The following is a 19,647-nucleotide window of genomic DNA, read 5'->3' as shown; positions in this document are numbered from 1 at the left end:
CAAATGAAATTGTAGATGCTAAGTTTCAGATGTCCCTTAACAATCATTTTAAACAAATATAACCTCCTCCCACTAACAAAGAAATAAATCTGGATTGCATATGCTGTTTTATGGTAGGTTGTTTGGATGCTCAGAGTGCTATAAAGGAAGAAAACAAATACCACCTTTATTCATGGCTTTCACTTTTTTTATTTCCCAAGTGAGAAACATAAAGGAAAAAACAGGTGACGATTGTCTCATAAAAGCTGCTATTATTCAGTTGTTTTGAAAAATTCCCTTCCCACACTGTTCTGTTAGTATGGTATTTGCCTGCTGCAATAGCCCAACTTTTCTGTTAAAGACAGGTAGTGTTAGAGAGAAGCTCTCTCTTTACTTTTTCTTCCAAAATTAAGCTTCATTTTGTCTTTGTGTTGTTCCCTTCAACCCCTGCCTAGCTACCACTCTGATGCTCTTTTGGCATGGTCTGCTGAAAAATAGTACTGTGTTTTCCTTCTTGTATCTGCATGGTGCTGGAAAGGAACGGCCTTTTTTTTTTTTTTTTCCATTGGAATACATATCTAACGTCAATCTGTTTGCTGGTGAACAAGAATGCTTCAGTGCCTGATTCTGTTTCTAGCTACATTTGGGTAAATTACATGAACCTCCACAGAAAGAAGTGCTACCTGATGGTGAAATAATTTTAAGTAAGAATATGGTATTATGAGAAATAATGCAGGATGTTCTGTGCTAGCCAAAAAAGCGCCCTGTATCTGTACAGGCATCCTACTTAATAGCAACATGTCACTTTGTAGTTCTACATTAAACTTTTATGTGAGAAGCTACAGCTGTGGATGCCTGTGTCTTTCAGATTCTGTTTCAATAAACCTTTGAGTAAGAAAAAAGTGAAGGCCCTTCAGCTTTACATCAGTTTCAAAGCACAAGCTTTATTACCTTTTTTTTAATCCTAATACGCTTTATGTTTTTACACAGACATGGCTTCTCAGTGAAGATAAATGATGAGACTCTACCTTAAAAAGCCTTTGGGTTTTCATTAATCCACATTAGGTTAAAAGGGAATCAGAATTCTAAAAATACAGCACATCAGAGAAACAAGGTATTTTTCAGGTCAAGGTCCTCTTTTCCATCTGGTGCCATTTGGTAGTTCTAACATCTTCCATCTCCCCCTACTTCTCCATCTGTAAATAACTCACTGAAGTAAATGCTTGGAATAATTACAGCAAAGAATGATAAAATGCAGGTTGAATTTAATCTCCTTGGGATCTAAAATCAAAAACAACTACAGACATCACAGGTACTGAAAAACTGGAGGTCTCCAGTCGGCAGGTGTATGAAACGGGAATAATGTCACAGCATTACATGCTTTGGGATTGCAGTTGTGCTGTTCAAAAAAATGTCAGAAGCCATGTTACTTCAGAATAGGGGAAAAAATAGCCTAGCAGGGCTGATTTTCAAAAGCAACCTGCCATTTCACTTCTGCAAATAATTATAGACGCACTTTCTAATGGTTAAATGTCTAAGTGCTTGCTTTCATCTACTAGGAAGTTTGAGATCTAACTACAATAAAATGTGTGCAAACTTGCAAAACTGGAGGGAGGTTTGAGATGCTTCTGAAATTGATCAATCAATCAGCAGCTGGACTGTTTTCCAAAAGCTTATGGGAACAAAATGTCTTTCTTTTTTTTGCATGAGGTCAGCATTGCCGCAAGAAAGAATCCTGGAGTAACCCACAAGATAAGGGGTTTTAGAGCTTCCTAGGTTAATGTGAAAGAAATAATCTATTTCTGCTGGGGTTTCGAATCTGTATCAGGAGGGCAAAATGGGTGCTAGACTATGGGCACACTGTTTGCTGTTGCTGCCTTCCTCTGGCATTATAACTACTCTGGCATCTCAGTTTGACTGTTCAGTTTGTCAGCTCTCTGGGACTGCTGTGTGCTTGCAGCTCAGTTGTCCTGGTACCCCCCTTGCACCAGCTGCCCGTATAGGTGCCTGCCATGGGTAGCTTATTAGTAAGATAGACTCAATCAGGTACCTGGAATAGGAGGTCTGAAAGTAGAAAGAAGATGCTTCTTTGGAATGATTTGAAGCCCTCTGCCCAGAGTGGCAAAAGCAGCATCCAGCATTGGTTATCAAACCCAACGTTTCTTTTCCTCCCTGTCTTTCTGTGTTGCTGCCCAGTGCCAGGAAAGAAAGCATTCTTTAATGAAGAGGCATAAACCACTGTCTCCTCTTTGCCAGAATAGGGACCATTATGGAAAACAAAAGATTCCGTTTTGGCGAGGGTGTGTGGAGTGAATTTTAGAAATGCTGCACAGCTTTTACAAAATATTTGGGGGATGTCCTAGAAGGAGAAAGAACAGGACATGACTCAGTATGTGTGACACCCAGCAGTGTAAGATCCTCTCTGTTACTCATGCAGGATGGAGCAGAAAAGATCTGTTAGTAATATTCAGTTTACACACGTTTTTCACTTAAATACTTGACAGAAGAAAGTTTCATTGCTTTATTTAGTGTATTTTAGATCCAAGAAATGATAATTACTGTTTATTTGAAAAACTGTTCATCTCTGTGGCTTGCTTATTAACTTAGCAGAAACTGGCCCTTAGGACATAATGGTCTGACTCCCATGCAAAGGGTTGGAGTGAACACAAACACAATGGCCTCCTATTTTAAAGCCTGTTTATATTGCCAGTGTGGTGCAAAGTGGCTGTGAATCTAAGAATGAACCCATTTTAGATGTCTCTAACGCAATAAAAATTGCCGGTCATTACTGTGTCGTACTGCCCCTCAAACTAAACTTTACATTCAAGGATAAATGTATTCACAAAACTCTAGCTGCTGTTCACACACACAAAAATGTGAATGTCATTTGAAGTTGTTCATTCATCTGGGAAACTCCTCCCACCCTCATCTTGTCTCTTGCAATTACCCTTTGCCCCTTTCCTCCAGAAGCTATTTCTTCCTAGCTGGTATGTTTTACCTCCTTTGAAAGACAACAACCTGGCTCCTGCTGCCCATCAGATGTGGGCTAGACTTGACAGAAGGCCATCACCCAAGGAGGGTTGAGTCTCAGAACCAAAGGGTCTCCACCAGTGCTCAGCCTCTGCAGTGCTAAGGGTTACTGTTTCTCTCAGCTTAGCAGAAGCACAAGAGATCCAAAATGGTCATCTTCACCCCTATCCCTACAGGAACATGCCCTTAACAAGTAGCCAGATAGCCTTCAAAGGTGGGCTGAAGATTTAATGCACAGCTGAGACCAGCCTAAAATGTAGAGGTAGCCAACCATTTTGCAGCTTTACAGCAGGAAAGAGGCAGGAGTGCAGGAGGGCAGGAGTGGAGGGGCTGCAGCCAGGGACACAGGTGAAGTGGCCTGGAGCCTGCAAAGTGGAGGCCACTGCTGGGTCATTTACCACTTACACAGACAGAGAGTTTATGGCTGGCTTTCTATACCACTGGGAGTTGCCTGATGTGCAGGCAAGCAGACTACTCCTGCTACAACTTTTTCCTGGCAGCTTTTGAAGTAGCCAAAATGGTGTGAGAAGGCTTAGCAAATTATCAGATGGGTTTTCCACGCTAGCTCAGGAGAGGAAATAAGACTGCAAAAGGGGATTGATTTTCTGGTGAGTCTGGCTCATCAACTCGATGAGCAATTCACTCATCTTCCTCTCAAGGTCAACAGAGTGACGGTGTGTCTCACTGTGCCCTTCAGGACCTTTTCTGTTCCAAGGTTTTCTCAGTTTTCAGTTGACCCTCACAGAGTTAGTGGTTTGTCTTGGGAGTGCTGTTGCCTGGCCTGCCATGTTACTCACAAAGAGATGGCTTGGCAGGGAGTTAAAAGTACACACTGTGGAGGTCTGTTTCCTAGTCCTTCTCTTGGGGACCATATGTGACAGTGGTGGAACCTTTGGAACACATGTAGCATGAACTGACAGTCTAATCTGAAGCCACTCCAGTTGGGTACAAAGACTACTTTAGGAGAAGCTTGCCTGTTTATAAAGCTTTCAGATGACTTCATTTTTCAAAAGTGCGTGGAGTGCATCCAAAGCAAATAATTTTTCTCTGGTGAATGGGAAGACCAAAAGGAGAAGTCCAGAGAAAGAGGGATGGATGGTCTTTCTTAATGTCAAAGCTGACATAAACACATCTCCTTCAAACTCTTCTCACAAGATAATTTTCTCAGCAAGACACAGATTGCTTCAATCTCTGTGTTGCAGTCTTTGAAGCTTCCCCCTTATTGCTATAATGAAGGAGGCATGGTTTTCTTTGAGAATTTCTGCAGCCCTGAAGTTTGCCTTCTCTAAAGGCTTTCACATGATCACATAGTTGGTTGTTCCAAAGAGCTCTCTCTTTGAAACTGCTCTGCCATCACACGAGGGCAAACTGGTATGTCTGCTTTGCAAAATTATTTAAAAAACCAAAAAAGGCGTCATTAAAAGTATTCTGACTAGCTCTATGTAAGACCTCAATTTTCATTAGACAGAGGCTCAGCTAAGAAGATGACAAATGGTGTTGGAAAGGAGCCACCAATTAGAAGACATAAATTTTTCTGTCAACAGGATAACCCTTTTTACAAAACTTGTCATATGCTTACTCCTTTTCTGTTTGTGAAGGTAGTTGTTTGACAGCAACATTTTGCATGAGGGGAAGAATTTATAAATTGTTTTTTTTACAGTTATCATTGCTGCATTGTTTTGAGTTCCTGCCTTGTGGGATGTTTTCCCTGCTCAGGGTTCTTGCTCCGCAGTCTGCCTGCTGTCTGTAACTCTTTCATTTGTAATAATTGGAGAGAGGGGGATGACTCTTCTTATTTCTGCAATGAGTTCTGGCGTGGAAACACTTGTGGTAGTAGTAGGCACCTTGGGAGCTTAGGACTTGTGGGTTGCAATGCCTTCAGGTAGCTTAGAAGTGCTACTGTATGTGTGTTCCGAAAAGGAGGAGAAACACATTTCTGAGCATTTCTTTGTTTAAAAGAATATGTTGGTTATGCTTATATCCTAATAAATGTTCTTCCATATTTAATAATCTGAGATACAACTGAAGATGTATGGATCTTTTTCCAGTTTACACATTTTCTCTACCCGCATTCAGAAATGTTGATAGCTTCCACATCTCTTTTTACTGTACAGAAAATTTTACTCACTTTTCTTATGGAAAGCTCTATGCATCCTTTATTCATCTGCATGCAGTGATTCACAGCTGCTGCTGTGTTTCTTAATAGCTTATTGCAAGTCATTTTATGAAATCATCAGTAGCAAAAGCTTAACAGATATTAGGAGAAGAAACTAGGAAATTCTCTGTTCTTGGGCATATGTGTAATACAGGGAGAGAGCAAGAGCTGCCCGCACGTGTTATATTTGGCAAGAGACTGAATGAGAAGGACAGATAGCTGGTGAGATTTCAGATGGGCACTGGTAGATGCTGACATGACCTTAAAGCCTGTCAGGTGCTTATGTGGGACCCCTGCTTCAGGAAATGGAGCATTATGACGGCTTTTGTGGAGTGGCTGAAAAGTTACTGTGTATTGGATATCTTCTGGGTCACCAAATAGACCTGCCTTGTTGTTTACCTGTGTTGTGGAGAGGGGGAGAGTTAGCATGGAATAGTTAAAGGGTGGAAGGTCATTATTTTGGTAAGTGGCCATTACTGGTAGGTCAGGTACACATCTCATCATCATCTGGTGTCAGGTTATGCAGCTCAGTGCTCAGCTATCAGCTGCATTGAACATGTGCGTTAGTGAGTGCAGTTGTTTTATCCTGCATGCAGACCACATGCAGATCATCCACTAGTGTCTAATATAGGCATAGTTATGATTCCACCTGTCCATGTCTGATCTGAAGCACTCGTTACTGTTTTGACATGAGACACAATAATAATCATCTCACTGCCTCTAATGTGTATCTGCACACATCCTTTTGGGGCTTGCCTTGCTGAAGGCAAAGGTTAAGGCATGTTTTGGGGCTCCAAATTGCAATTTCAGAACTCTTTTTTTTAAGTACCTATATATTGCAAAAGCAGAAGCATTTGTGTTCCATAAAGCCTTGCTGTTTGTCTTCAGGGTAGAATCTGTGGGGTTTTTTTAACTGGTAGTTAAAGCTGAATTGGCTTACCTGGGACCTTTGTCCCTGAGCTAAACTGCTATTGCTACTTGTGGTGGAGTGCAGGAATCCCTGTGGAGATGGAAGTTGGGCAGCTAGTGGCAACATTACTTCTTTTCTGTAAACAACTTTGTATTTGGGGGGGAAGTACCAAAGTACCTAAGTGATTTGGAATAAAAATCTCCATTTCGTTATTTCCATGCTCTGGAGTGAGAGAAACATTTTTCAAAGTGTGATTCTGTCCTGCTTTCTGCAATGCTATCTGCCACAAAGACACCCTCTTTTTTTACCTATCTTGTTCCTCTTTTCCAGGTTGGCCTTCCTTTTATGATGTGATCAGTCCCGATGCAATTACTTTCAACGATGATTTCTCCTATGGGATGCATCGGATTGAAATATCCTGCAGTCAGGTTAGTTTGCAGCACACACAGACCATTCCAATGGCAAAGACTGCAGAAACCATTACAGCGTGCTGTGCTTTCCTTGAGATTTGCAAACCTTTCAGTTCTATTAAATAGTAATCATTGTGAGAGAGCACAATGGGTTGTAGGTATAAAAGCTGGGTGGAACAAGCTGAAGGCACAAAGGGATCGTTGGAATGCACATTGTTGTCTCATGTGAGATTTAACTGAGCAGATGTAAATGGCTGGACTCAGTGCTGAGTTTACAGAAATAGTCTTCCTGGAGAGGGTCTCTTCAAAGGAGCTCCTGAGCCTGAGCCTGTCCGACTGACTCCACACGTGAGCAGTTGAGAGAAGTCGAAAGCAGTGGAGCGACTGTCGGTGTGCTGATTCCATCACTCTACATTACTGTGCATCCATGCTAACTCATTCCAACACTCATTCCCAGCGCAGTCCTAATGGCTGCCTCAAACAATCCCATCTGCCGTAATAATGAAGTCAGTAGACATTCAAAACATGCCCAAAATTTCCGTTATCTGTCTTGTTCTACTTTCTCTCATGCTTTGTGCTCCCCTCCTTTCCGTGAAGGGAATGGCATAATCATTACCTAGCAAAGGGAGAAGCTGCTGCATTGGTATTCAGCAGCTGTACCCAGCAGCTTGCAGTCTTCTAGCTCCACGTGCTCAAACTCCTCCTGAGAGAAGCAGCAGCTTCATTTGGGCAGTGATAATATGGTGTTCTTCCAGATGGTGTTGTTGGGAGGGGTAACTTTTATCCCTGACAATATGCATCCTTAGTAGTCAGTCAGTCCTCATATATAAGGCTCAGAATGAGTTAAGAAACTTCTCAAGAGTGTCCATTAACTTCAGTCAGCGTAGAGCATTTGGCCCAATATGTTAATGGCCAAATTAGCATGTCTGCTAGTTTGTCATGTGTACTACGTAATTCTGAAGTTTTAACATTGATGATATGCTTTAGAAGATCCATGGGAATCTCCATGTGGGAATATTCACTTCCCTAAATTTGCTAGCAAGGTATAAATGAGACTGCAGATTGGGAAGTTCGTGCTTCACCAGTGGTTACTGGCGTAATCAAAAATGCAGTTTAGTCTCTTCAGCTCTGCTTAGTAGGCCTGAATAGTGCTCAAATCTGCTTACTGCCAACCTGCTGAGCCTGTATCTGCTGACACACTTTAGGAGATGGCCAGAGCTCCTGGAGAAGCCCAAGGAAGCCTGTGGTCAGGCCAAGGAATCTGGGAATGTCGTTTACCTGTTGCCAAACAAAATAGTGTTAGCAGACCTGAGACCAGCAATATTAGCAGCAGTCACATGCAGATGCCATATAATCAAAGCAAAACTAAAATCTGAAGGAAAAAATATGATCAAGGTTGCTGTGTAATCCAATAGCAACTTCCTACCAGCTATTCCAGCTTCCTGGGGCAGTAACCTCACAGATGATCAAGTCACACAGGAAAACAGCTTGAGGAGTGGTGAGCATCTTTGCAGCCAGTGCTCAGCACAGCTAATACTGTTGCATTGTGTAGCTGCCCTAGGAGCGTGAATCACACATGCAGCTGCAAAAGAATGCAGTTTTACTGCAACCTGCAAAGCAGTGGTATTGATATGACAGACCTTGATAGAACTGAAGGGAAATACCAACTCCCACACCCAAAACCTTATTAATCCTTTGCAGATGAAAAAGTAGTTGATTTTTCTTTGAAAGTCCTTCCCACTTGTCTGAGAGAATAAAAAAAATATTTTTAAATGTTCTTCATTATAGAAAGCAAACACATGGGAAAAACCACTGTAATATTCATCAAATTCATCCATGGGATTATCCTAGAAATAACTTCCACGGTTTTTTGGAAACACATCACCCTAGATGTATTTAAAAGGTCAGTGATTAGTGACAGGTAGAAGTTAATACAAATACAGTTAAGGAATACTATAAAACTGGATGCATCTCTTTTTTTCCTCTGTCCTGTTAAAGAGTCCCTTTCCCTGTGGTCTCTCTAGCTACTATCTGTACCTGTAGAAATGAATAAAATTCTGTAGTCACAGGAGTAGTGTTTGCACACCAATAACTTGGACTCTCAACTACAGCAACTGACTGCAAGCTGCTTTCCATGCCTCCCAGCAGCATATTAGAACCAGGAGGCTTGGGAGATCCAAGCATACTGACAGTTAGCAGTGACCACCCGTTTCCTGCTCCTGAGCACATACTTGGAATGCTTTAACCATTTCACTGTCCCAGTGCACTCTGCACAATATATTTATGTGCAAGGCCGCAACAGATAATTGTTTCTTTTTCAGAGGGTCTTCAGGCATGTATATATGTCTTAGAAAAATGGTCAGCACCTATTATGTGTGGGGAGGACAGTAAAGTCAATTCATCCTTTGTAATCTCACATGAGTGTCAGGTTTCTTATACTGTGATACAAAGGACTGAATTGCATTTCTGTTTAGGGCAGGTGAGTTATAGAGTCCTCTATACAGAGAATCGCCACATAAATTTTTGGTGAGGGGTAATCTCAAAAGGTAACAAATTTTCCAGTAATTCAATCCTGCTGTGATTCTGACATCACAAAAAGGTGTAATGAGACTACCTTGGGCTCTCACACAGCTTCTCAGGTTTTGTGAGGAAAGCCTTTTTGATAGATTGTCTTTGTAGTCTGTATATGAATATATTACTTCTACAGACCATCTCTCTCTGCAGTTTCTCTTGTTCTGTTTCTGTCCAGTAGAGAGGGAATGATTTATCTTTTGTTAAATGTTAGTCTGGAAAAGATCTGTTTAACACTTCCAGCCAGGAGGTTTTGAAGCACTCTTAGTTGAGATGAGATGATTTAATTAGGATGCTGAGCATTTAGAAAAATACTCTCTCTGGGACACTTACTTTTAAACTTTTTTTCCCCCAAAGGTATGGTTATAGCCAGGTGAAATGCTTCATTTTTAGATACCCCACTTTCAGAAACAGCTCAGGTTTTCTGTGCGTACTAACCTAAAAAAGACCTTCACTATAAAGGAAAATGATAAAAAGAATAACCAGTGGATAATGGAGGAAAGGGTGGCAAGACAGCAGTCTTTCAGGAAGAAGACTCAAAGCTTAGTTTTCTCTAGGTCCCATTCAACTTCCTTTTCCTTCTGCTTATTTCCCATATTTTATCTTACTTCCTTACAAAGCTGAGCAGCTGCTGCTTAACCCAGTCATGGATGCCATTTTCCATTTCCTGTGGGAGCTCATCCTGCTGATACCATGGTCTAGAAGCCCTCAGTTGTTATTGGGATCCTTGGTGGACTGCCATGGCTGTCTCAGTGACACTTCTTCAGGAGCAGGGAGTCTGCCACGGGATGCATCTGCATAGGTGCAACTAACAGGTGGGAGCACTGAAGTTTCTACCTGCCCTGCTCCTGGAGGCAGTGAAGATTATTGTTTCACCTGTCATTAAATGAGAAGTCTGTCCCACCTAGCTGGTGTGAGAGCCTCCCCCAGCCTTTCAGTCTGTTGAGGGAGTTTAACCTGGAGGCAAGACTTTGCCTGCTTCTACAGACACCTTTCCTGCTGCTTTGGTGAATTAAAGGCCATAACAGCAGGAGAACATTAGCATTAACCACAGGGTAGAGATTTGCCATCACTAATTCATTCAGAGTTTGGAATAATCACTGTTGCCTCTAAGTATTTGAAATACTATGAATTAATTAAATGTTAAGAATAATTTGCAGTCTTTAATTTTTGCTGTCTGACTGTGAGCCCACGAGCAGGTCTGTGATCTCAATTACATCATTCCAGCTCTCACTGAGATCAGCTATTGACTTGAAAGGCCGAGACTCTTTGGTAAAGCAGCATGACTTCCCCGTTCAAGATAAATATTTCTCCAGTGCAAGGTTTTATTTTTTTATTTCTCATGGCAGGCTGTAAAAAGTAACCTGTGGAATTTAAGTGACTAATTACAAGAAGTTCTTATTATCCAGATTAATTGTCAGCCATAATGGGCAATGATAGTAATCTTAATTTTTGAATAAGGATCAGCAGGGTTAGCTTCTTCAAAATATTGTACTTATAAAGCAGTCCTTGTAAAGCAAAGGACTGTTACATTTCCTACGTACAGGATGAGTAGTGTTCATCCTGAGTAGCACTGCAAGTATTTGGGTATGATTCATACAGAGCAAAAGTGGCAGCAGACCACTTGTACTTTCATATTTCTTACAAAAAGCAAAATTCAGCATCATTTAGAATTACTCCCAGACAAAGATTATTAATTAGGAAATATTTTACATATCTACACTACAGGTCTTTTTCAGTCACCTGTCCCTATTGCATATATACTATAGAAATTATGAGTTGAGTAGGCTGAGCTCCATCCCCTCTAGGGGCAAGAAGTGCGCCCAGAAGGACCTTGATGCTCAGAAGAGTGCCAGGCTATAGAAAGGGAAAGGAAAAAAAAGTGTGAGAGCACACTCCAAAGAATATCTTCAGTGCTTTAGGTCCTTGCCAGGATCACCAAAAGGTTTAATGTTTTTTTACCACGGGGTATCGCAGATGGCTGAAGGCTGAGCAGAGTCCAGAGCTGAGGCTGTCCCTTTCTTACACAGATATCCTTACAGCAGTAAGTGAAACATGAGCAGTGCTGCCCTCACCACCCTGTTTTTAACTGAGCTCCTGCCGTGAGATCATTACAGAAACAGGCAGCTCCTCAGAGACGGTGGTCCATCCAAGCATACGCAGTGGCATGACAAGAAACACCCAGGAAATTTGGGCTTGGAGTCTTAGGCACCTGTGGTATCTCAGAAGATCATCTTCCTGGATCACTCCTGCAAATAAATGTAGATTGTAAATCCCACTTGAAAGGGCCTTGTAGGCACCAGTGCGCTTCCTTGGGAGCAGCTGCTAGTCATTGCTTAACACCACAGTGGTGCCATCAGGCTGCACAGAGACACATTGATACTCTATTGTGTTTTGTTTCAGTGTGGTGCTCACCTGGGGCATATTTTTGATGATGGACCTCGCCCAACTGGCAAACGGTACTGCACAAACTCTGCTTCATTATCTTTCAAGCCAGCGGACAAGAGCAACGCTGGAGAAGGCAGCAGTAATGCCAGTCCTGCCCAAACAGGCAAAGCTGAGCTGTAGGATGAAGCAAAGTCTGCAGAAAACTGCATCGATCCCACACAGCTTAAAAGGAATGTTTTCAAGTTGCCTGCTCTCTTATAACCTAAGAATGTTCAAATGTATGAAAGCATTTTGCACCATCCTTCTTCTTCCTCACCTCTTCAGAACTGAGGCCTTGCCTGCCAGTGCATTTACTGTATAATTGGATTGAGAAATGTATTGACTGAGTCCACAGGTTTTCTTTTTTCTTATTTTCTTTGAGATTGCTTTGGGGAATCTTTAAATTGAGAGGCTTTAACATCATTAGTTATTAGTTTCTTCTTAATGCTGTGTTACTTTAGGTTTAAGCACTATTCCTATTTGTGTGGGAAATGGGACTTCTGTTTATCTCCAGTCTATAGGAAAGTTCTGGGCATAAGAAAATCCTGAATTCCTAGCACATCTCTGCTTTGTTCTGACTTGTGAGGCATGCAGCCTTTGGTCGTATGTATTCAACCATCTTCCAGCATCAGCCGCACCTTGCAAAAACTTGTAGTTATGGCTGTTCCTTCCCAACTGAAAGAGATGGATGAGATGTTAAAACCATCCTTTGGCTAATTTACTGCCAAAATTTCAAGGGTGTGGTTGAGAGGATGTAAACATTGTCTCAGCATCTGTGTTTCCCCTTTCTTTGGTATTTAAATTAGGGTTTTAACTAGTACGGCTCACTTTTACAGGCTACTAATGAGGCTTTGTCTGTTTTTGAGGCCTGTTCAACAAGCGCAACGCAAATCTGAATTAAAGTTGAAATCTACAGGGGGTAATTATATGGGCAAGTGCAGAGATAAACTTGCAAAGTGAAGTAGATGAAGGATGACATTAGGCTCTTTATCTTGTCGGTTGCTAGAAGGATTCAGAAACATGCCAGCTTCTGCTAGAAGGAGTTTAGGAATGAATGCAGTAAAAAGAGGGAGACCCTCCTGATGTATCCAGTTTTAAAGATTAGCTGGTCTGGGTGCATACGGCATACAAGATCCAGCCTTTAATTTGTGCAATTGCGGTGTAGGACATGAGTGACAGCGTTGGTGTAAGAAATGAATTTGAAAAACGCCTGTCACAGCCCCAGAAGTTTTCATGTAGCAAAATTCACTGTCCCATAAGATGTTTTTCACAGCTGCTTTTAGATTTTGTTGGCTAACACTTAGAATTGTGCATAATACTGTTCTTTAAGCTATCCTATACAGCATTTGCTAACACCACTTTGCCTTTAAACACTGAGAGACTTAATGAATACGGTATTTACTTTTACTAGCAAACTTTGTGACTAACATGTTTGGATCCAATTTTATTTTTGGTAGGAACAAAGCAACTGTTTTTTATGGAAGCAGGAGTGAGGTTTTTATGTCAGTGATAATAAACATATTGTGGCGGTTTGAATCTAAAGTTCAAACACCCTTCAGTTAAAATATAGCTACTGTGAAAGCATAGGGAATGGTCAGAATTGCCTTTTTTTTTAGCAACAGTAGAAAGACATGAAAAAAACATACTGCACCTTATCATTTAATAGATGCAAATGAGGATGATAAATATTTACAGCTAAAACGCTTGGGCTGTAGTGAGCACCTACTCATATGAGTATTCCCCCAGATGCCATGCAAGGAATTGCTCTTTAGCTGCAGGAAAGGTTGTGCAGATTGACCTTTGGTGTTTCAAGGCAATCGAGTTTCTCCTAGTGTTGTTAGGTTTTAGCAATTTCTTCTGGAAGGACTACTTTTATCCCTTGCTCTTATTTAAATAATAGTAGGTTTTCTCTACCACATTTTCTGACACAAACATTAAAAAGACAGCATCTATAAAAATGTGTTACATAAATGTGGTTTAACTCCAGATTGCTGTTTGATTTAAGTATTATCAAATTTCAGTATATTCCTGCCTTATGTTAAAGAAATATATTACTTAAGCTTCAGAACACAGTAATGTATGCTGTCCTACAGGAGATTGTTTTTTGCAGGATATGGAATGCAATGAAATGAGTCAATATGGTGAGGTGTATGTGATCTCTGGGAGTTAGATCATTTCATATAGGAAATGCATTGTTCTCGTGCACAAGCTATACCACAGCGCAGTGCAAGGTAAGATAGATTTCCTTTTATTGCTCTTAGAAGATGCTAGTAAGGGCTAGTATTGAACCCTCCAAATTTGATTCAGTCTGGTGATGATTGTGACAGAGGAAACTTGGGAGCTGAGCACAATGTATAGAATAATGGAATATATCTGTATGTTTAAATTTTGCACTGTCTAGATGCTTATAAAAACTGAATGCAAACTCTGTAGAAATAGCAAACTATATTTTCTAATATCTCTATTTTACTCAGATGTTTAAATAAGATATCTTAAAAATCATGTAAGTCACACGTTATTTATATATACTATATATATATAAAATTGCACTTGTTTTTTATATATATATACGTACACACACATATATTATTTGAGTATAATTTTAGCCTTCTGTACCTTTTTAATAATGAAAACCTTTCCACAAGAGGGTTCAATACTTTTAAGAAATCAAATATACATTTTTCAAATCAAATTTGTTTTCGTATACTTGCTGTACACAAATATAAAATAAATTTCTTTATAAATAATTCTGTTCTGCTTTGTTATTTATCTGGTTTTATGTCAGGTTTTTGCATCCTTCACTGCAGCATGTCTTAGGGAACTGCTTTTACTTTGCTTTCCCCTAACTTACTGTGAGTATTACACATGCACTGCCTTATGTCCAGTAGGTTTCTGGCAGGGCCACAGCGCTGCAGGGTACCAGGTGTCCTTGCACCTACCAGCTTTCAAAAGACTATTACAAACACCCAGGCCCCAATAGGGCAAGGAAATGTTTAGAGAAAGGCTCAACTTTACCTTAGCAGAAGTTTTAGCCTCTTCCGAAAGATTCAGTGTGGGATGTGGTGGGTTGCAGGCAGTCAAGCATGTCATAGGAGCCCTGCAGTGCCCAGGCTCTGTCTGCAATGGAGGAGTGTAGCTGGCAAGTAGGTTTCTGCCAGTTTGATCTCCAAGGATGAAGGTCTGGAATACTGCACAGGTAGCAGGTTAATGCCATGTGGTAAATCAACCCTGCCGGGGGTTTTAAAAGATAGGTGCAAGGGAGGGGTAGAAGTTGCAGGCTGTTTTTAAACCAGCTTCCATGTTCGTGTTTGTGGGAGCCAGAGAGTTACATCAAAATTGAATCCCTTGCTAATTGTTCTCCGACATTGCCAAGTGTCCAGATGACACACTGCACACTTATTTTACAAGTTTAGTATGATCCCTGTTAGTCCAAAACTTAATCCCTTGGGGCTCTCCCATCCACTGTACTTCCCTCTCAAAACTGTAATAGTTAGATATTTCTGAAATGAGATACTAACTTGTAGCCACTAAAGAAAGATGCAGAGCTGGATGCCCCATGGTGGCTTTGCCCTGTACTCCCAGCAAAACTTAGCCAGTCTGTCAGCACCCAGAGGCGGTGTGCTGATCTAAGGCAGATCTTCAGAGGCATTCAGTCCTTTTGCTGGTGCTACCCTGGCAGCAGACACAGGGGATGGCTCTGTGCTCCAATCTAGATCAAGGCAGGCTGTGTCTTGCAGTGCATGGCACGCAGTTTTTCTTAGCACACATGTGTGCCCCACCACTTCAAAACCAGAGAAATTTCTAGTAAGAGACACTCTCCCAGCTGCTCCTGGTGTTCCCCAGGGTGCCCCAGCCACAGGATGGGAGAAGCAGTGGTGGCAGGATCAGCCACACTATCTAAGGCCAACTAACCATCTGCTTTGAGATTCTCTTACTGTAGTAGCTTTATGGCTTCCATATTTAAAAGGCACTTGAATCGTAAGCCTTTTTCACAAGCTCTGTCAGGAATCATACACTAAAACAAAACCCCAGTGTGTATATATGAAGTACTTAAAGCTGAGGCCTTACCACAGTGACTACAGCATGTAAATAAGAGAGCATCATAAGTCAGGGTTTCTGTTGGGGTGGCAGCAAAGAATGCATTGTCACAAGCATGATGCCAAGTGTGGATGCAAATGTTGGTACTCAGTTGTACTGAATGGTCTTAGTCTTAATTCAGTTAAGCTTGTTTTGCAGTCCATTTACCCAACTGATTTTGTGTTAGACCTTCTCTAATAGAATTTGTGATATGTATTCATTTTCTCTTATTGTTCATTCTGTTACAAAATGTCACTGTATGGCCATCAGTCCTCTTGTCTTCATCCATGGTCTGGGAGGGAATGTGAAATACATGACACAGGCTGCTTTTCTGGTCCTAACTCAGCATTTCAAAATCATTCCCTCTCTCTTCCTATCCCTGAAGGAATTTAAGGATGAAAACAAAACAGATGTTTGCGTTTTCTGCATTGCAATCAGTGTGCTCTATACCCACTTGTTTACAGAATGAATGGCAGGGTATTCAATGGCACCAGAAGCAAATTCGTCAGCTTCCAAGTTCGGTAGAGTAAAAAAAAAAAAAGTTGCTTAGCACACTGGAAAACTGAACTAATACTCCTTGGTTTATTGACTATTTAAATGAGGCCACCTACAGGTCCCACAATAAACCTGCAAAAATGTCTAATCCTGCATAAGTGAAGACCTACATTCCAGTCTGGCTTGCTCCCACTTTATTGTAAAGGGAAGTCATACACCACAAGGCTGGGCTAGGCTTTTCAGAGCAAAGCCATGACAGCACCCAACTATCTTCTTCTTACAGTCACTTAAAAAAAAAAGAAGGTGAGATAATACTTGCAAACACGCCCCAGTGAAGTCACTGGAGTAGCCAGACTCCAAGCAGTGTAGGCAGGTGACACCCTGAAACCACTATACACAGGGCTACCAGTGTAGTATTAAGTGTACTAAGCAAAAAGGTCTCAGTTATGTCCACATGTTTTTGGGATCAGGACCCACTTGAGCAGCCAAATAAGGCAGGAAAAGTATGCTCAGAAGCCTTCCCCGAAGACATCCTAGGACTTGTAGCCAGCCTTCTCAGACATTTTTCTTAGCCAATATAGCCATCAGAAAAGAGAAATGGTTCCAGACAAGAAAAGACAACAAGCTTCCATTTGCAAATTCCAGTCTTACTCTTGTTAGACAGCTTGCAAACAGTTGACATTTCACTCTGCAGATGTCTTAGCCAGTGCACTCTCAGTTGTTGCTCTTTGTAGTTTTCCAGACAATGACACATTATTATTTTCTTTTCACTGTGGAATAAAAACTATCTAAACTGTGGCTTCACCTTGTCTTAGACCTTGTACTTTTCACTTCTTGTATGCCCAGGTGAAAGGAGTATCTGTTCCCCAACATACAAGCAATTGCCTGTTGGCAATATAAGAACCGTGACAAGTTGTGTGTGCCCACCTGCTGGGAAAAGTAGCAGTTCTTTAGAAAAGCAAATAAAATACATCTTTGTCGGCCTCTTAAAGAGGACAAGTTGATTTCGTGTGTGGGATAGTTAATGTTCATGTTTTTCCAGGCTGCCCTAGAGCCCTTGTTCTTATATTTCTAGTATTGTCTCGTCCAGTTTACAACTTTATTATTGTATGTTTCATAGAAACACGAACATCTGGAGAACATCCTCAGGTATAACTGCTGGGCAGTGCAGAAAATATCTGGTGTGATCTGAAACAGCTTTTTCTTCCCATGAAAGTACACCCCTGGGACTGGGAAATTTCAAAGGTCTGTAATGGTGTAGAGATCCTTTCACCTCCAGAACTCCACTTCACATTTGCCCTAGGTCTGTAACAGCCAGCATCCCTGGTGATTTCTTAGCTGTTCACTGGGTTTTTTTGTGAAATTAGTTGGTGCTGGGACCAGTTCACAGAAATCACTGTGGTGATGATGCTGCAGCTGGTGAGAAGATTGAATTCCTTGCTGTAAGAACAGTTGGTTTCCATCTAGAGATCGGTCAGGAGATGGAAGGGTACCTGGATGGTGGGAAAGAGGAACTTGCATTTTGCCCCATGGTGTTTGCACCTCTGCTTCGCCTGAAACTGCATGGATTTCCATCATGGCACTGTTAAGATCACATTTAACTCAGGACAATTAAAATAACACAGACTTGTGAAACCCTGTAGAAATAGGTCCTAAATCTTAACGTCATTCTGATATGTGTCTAACATCACTGACTTTAGTGAAACAAAGCTCCTATGAATCTGAAGTGATAAAAAGGACTGCTGGGAAAGGTTTCTCAACATACTTGAGATAAAATATTTTCAAGAATCCTTAAAATCTTTGACAGGAACAGGATGCCTTTGGAAAATCCTAGTCCTCAAAATAACTAGTGCAGAGAATATAAGTCCTAAAAGCCATGGACCAAATTCTCAAGAGAGGTCTGTGCCACCAAAGCCCAGCACTGCTAACTCCTTAGTGAACCAGTGCCCCAGCTGCCTCTGTGCATGCACCCCCACTGCTCTGTTTGCATGCCTTCCTTTACATGCTGCAGAAGGTAGTTGCAATCACAGTATTTTCATACACTTTTGCTGCTTGAGCCCTGTTGTACTGGATTTTGAGAAAGGTGATCATTTTATCTTGTTCCTAGTTTGAACATTTTCTAGGGGAAAAAATTCAGACAGCTTTTTTTTCCCCCCCAAAGCTGAGAAAAGTGTAAACAGTATCTGGAATTTGTTGTCTTTGTGTTGTCAACTTCAGCTTTGCAGGCTACCACCAGTCCCAGCAGTCACCAGTGACCATGAATTCAGTATTCTCTGTTGATAAATTACAATTTTATCTTTGTTTGGCTAGGGCTTTTAGTAGCCTGCCAACTCAAAACCATTGCCTAATATATCATTAGAGGGCAAATACGTTCCTGTGTATGTCTGTGGTGTATAAGCGGCTCCTACCACAGCCTGGACATTCCAGCATCCTGCTGAGGAAGGAAAGCAGTGCCTCAAATAATTTAGGCTGCAGATTTTTCTTTTCAAATGAAATATGTTTTTGTTTTTCAAGGTCAGACACTTGGGGCTGTTCAGGTCACAAGACGCCAGAGACTGTTTACTTTGGAAAACAAGGACGTTGGTGGTGGGAGGTGCTTTTAGCAACACCCAAATCTGGTGTTTTAAACCAAACAGCACCCTGGGCAAAGGGCAGCTTCACTCATCCTTACTGACACCGTGACACTGAGCGAGAGCATCCAAGATCTGACAGATGGACATGCAACAGGGATAATATTTGGTTTTCTCACTTATGAACTCACGTACCTCAAAGCATGTGGAAGATCCTCAGATGAGAGGAATAAATATTTTTTGTTGACTGCAGTCAGTGTTTACAGTGGAAGGTGATTTCTTGAAAGGCTGAGACAGTGCCCAGTAGTGGGTTTTATCTAAAAGCATTTTGGTCATAGTGGAGCAGAATTTTTCCTACACCCAGACACCAAGTGAGATGGTAGGTTTTCCTGCTTTCCTTTGGGTATTTGATTTCATCTTTCAGATGATTCTACAATTGAGGCTATGGAGATTTCTCAAAGTCAGATGTTCTTCTCAGTCATCAGTGGAAAAAGAAAAGAAATTATTCTTTGAGAAGTTGATATTGGGTGGCAAGAAAGAAATGGTGTGATAGGTTCCTACTAGTAGTACAAATGGAGGCACGTTTAGATACAGTTTTGCTTCCCTTCTGAGTGGCATTGCAGGGCTGAGGCTGACTGAGCGGGATGCACAGCTTTGCTCCTCCTTGCTGACTGGCCAAGCCTGCTCTGTCTAAGAGTACAGGAATTGTCATATCTGTGGACAGCTCAGCTGAAAAGGCACGGTCTCCTAGACCCTATCGAATCCGCTCAGGAGAAAGCATCTGTCTCCAGCCATTTCCATCCCTCTGGGTGGCCATGCATGAGTTCATATATACTGTTTAAAAATGTCAGTCTTTCTGTATGTGAATTTTTTTTCATCCGAGCTTTTATACCACAAACCAAAATTGCCATAGATAAGTACTTTACCTCTGTGAAGACATTTGTTTCCTGTTGATATTTAATTAGTAGATGCATTCCACGGGTCAAGTTAGAGGGCAAAAATAAAAGTCAGTTTTAGAGGATT

At 41.3% G+C, this 19,647-nt stretch overlaps 1 protein-coding gene across 4 annotated transcripts in view; it reads left to right on the top strand.

The window, feature by feature from the left end:
• Nucleotides 1-19,647, top strand: part of MSRB3 (methionine sulfoxide reductase B3) — a 91,785-nt gene that overhangs the window by 70,485 nt on the left and 1,653 nt on the right. For 3 of the 4 annotated variants that reach the window (XM_082280271.1, XM_082280273.1, XM_082280270.1), the window contains exon 6: nucleotides 6,405-6,502. In XM_082280271.1, coding sequence (XP_082136397.1) covers nucleotides 6,405-6,502 — 98 coding nt within the window. Of the gene's footprint in view, nucleotides 1-6,404; nucleotides 6,503-11,458; nucleotides 14,221-19,647 lie in introns of those variants that run through there. The other variant, XM_082280272.1, reaches the window with a different exon arrangement.

Source organism: Coloeus monedula (genome assembly GCF_965178545.1).
Source record: "Coloeus monedula genome assembly, chromosome: 4".
In the NCBI taxonomy this organism is placed as follows: domain Eukaryota; kingdom Metazoa; phylum Chordata; class Aves; order Passeriformes; family Corvidae; genus Coloeus; species Coloeus monedula.
Note: the sequence above shows the minus strand (reverse complement) of the source record. Positions and strands in the feature narration are given on the sequence as shown.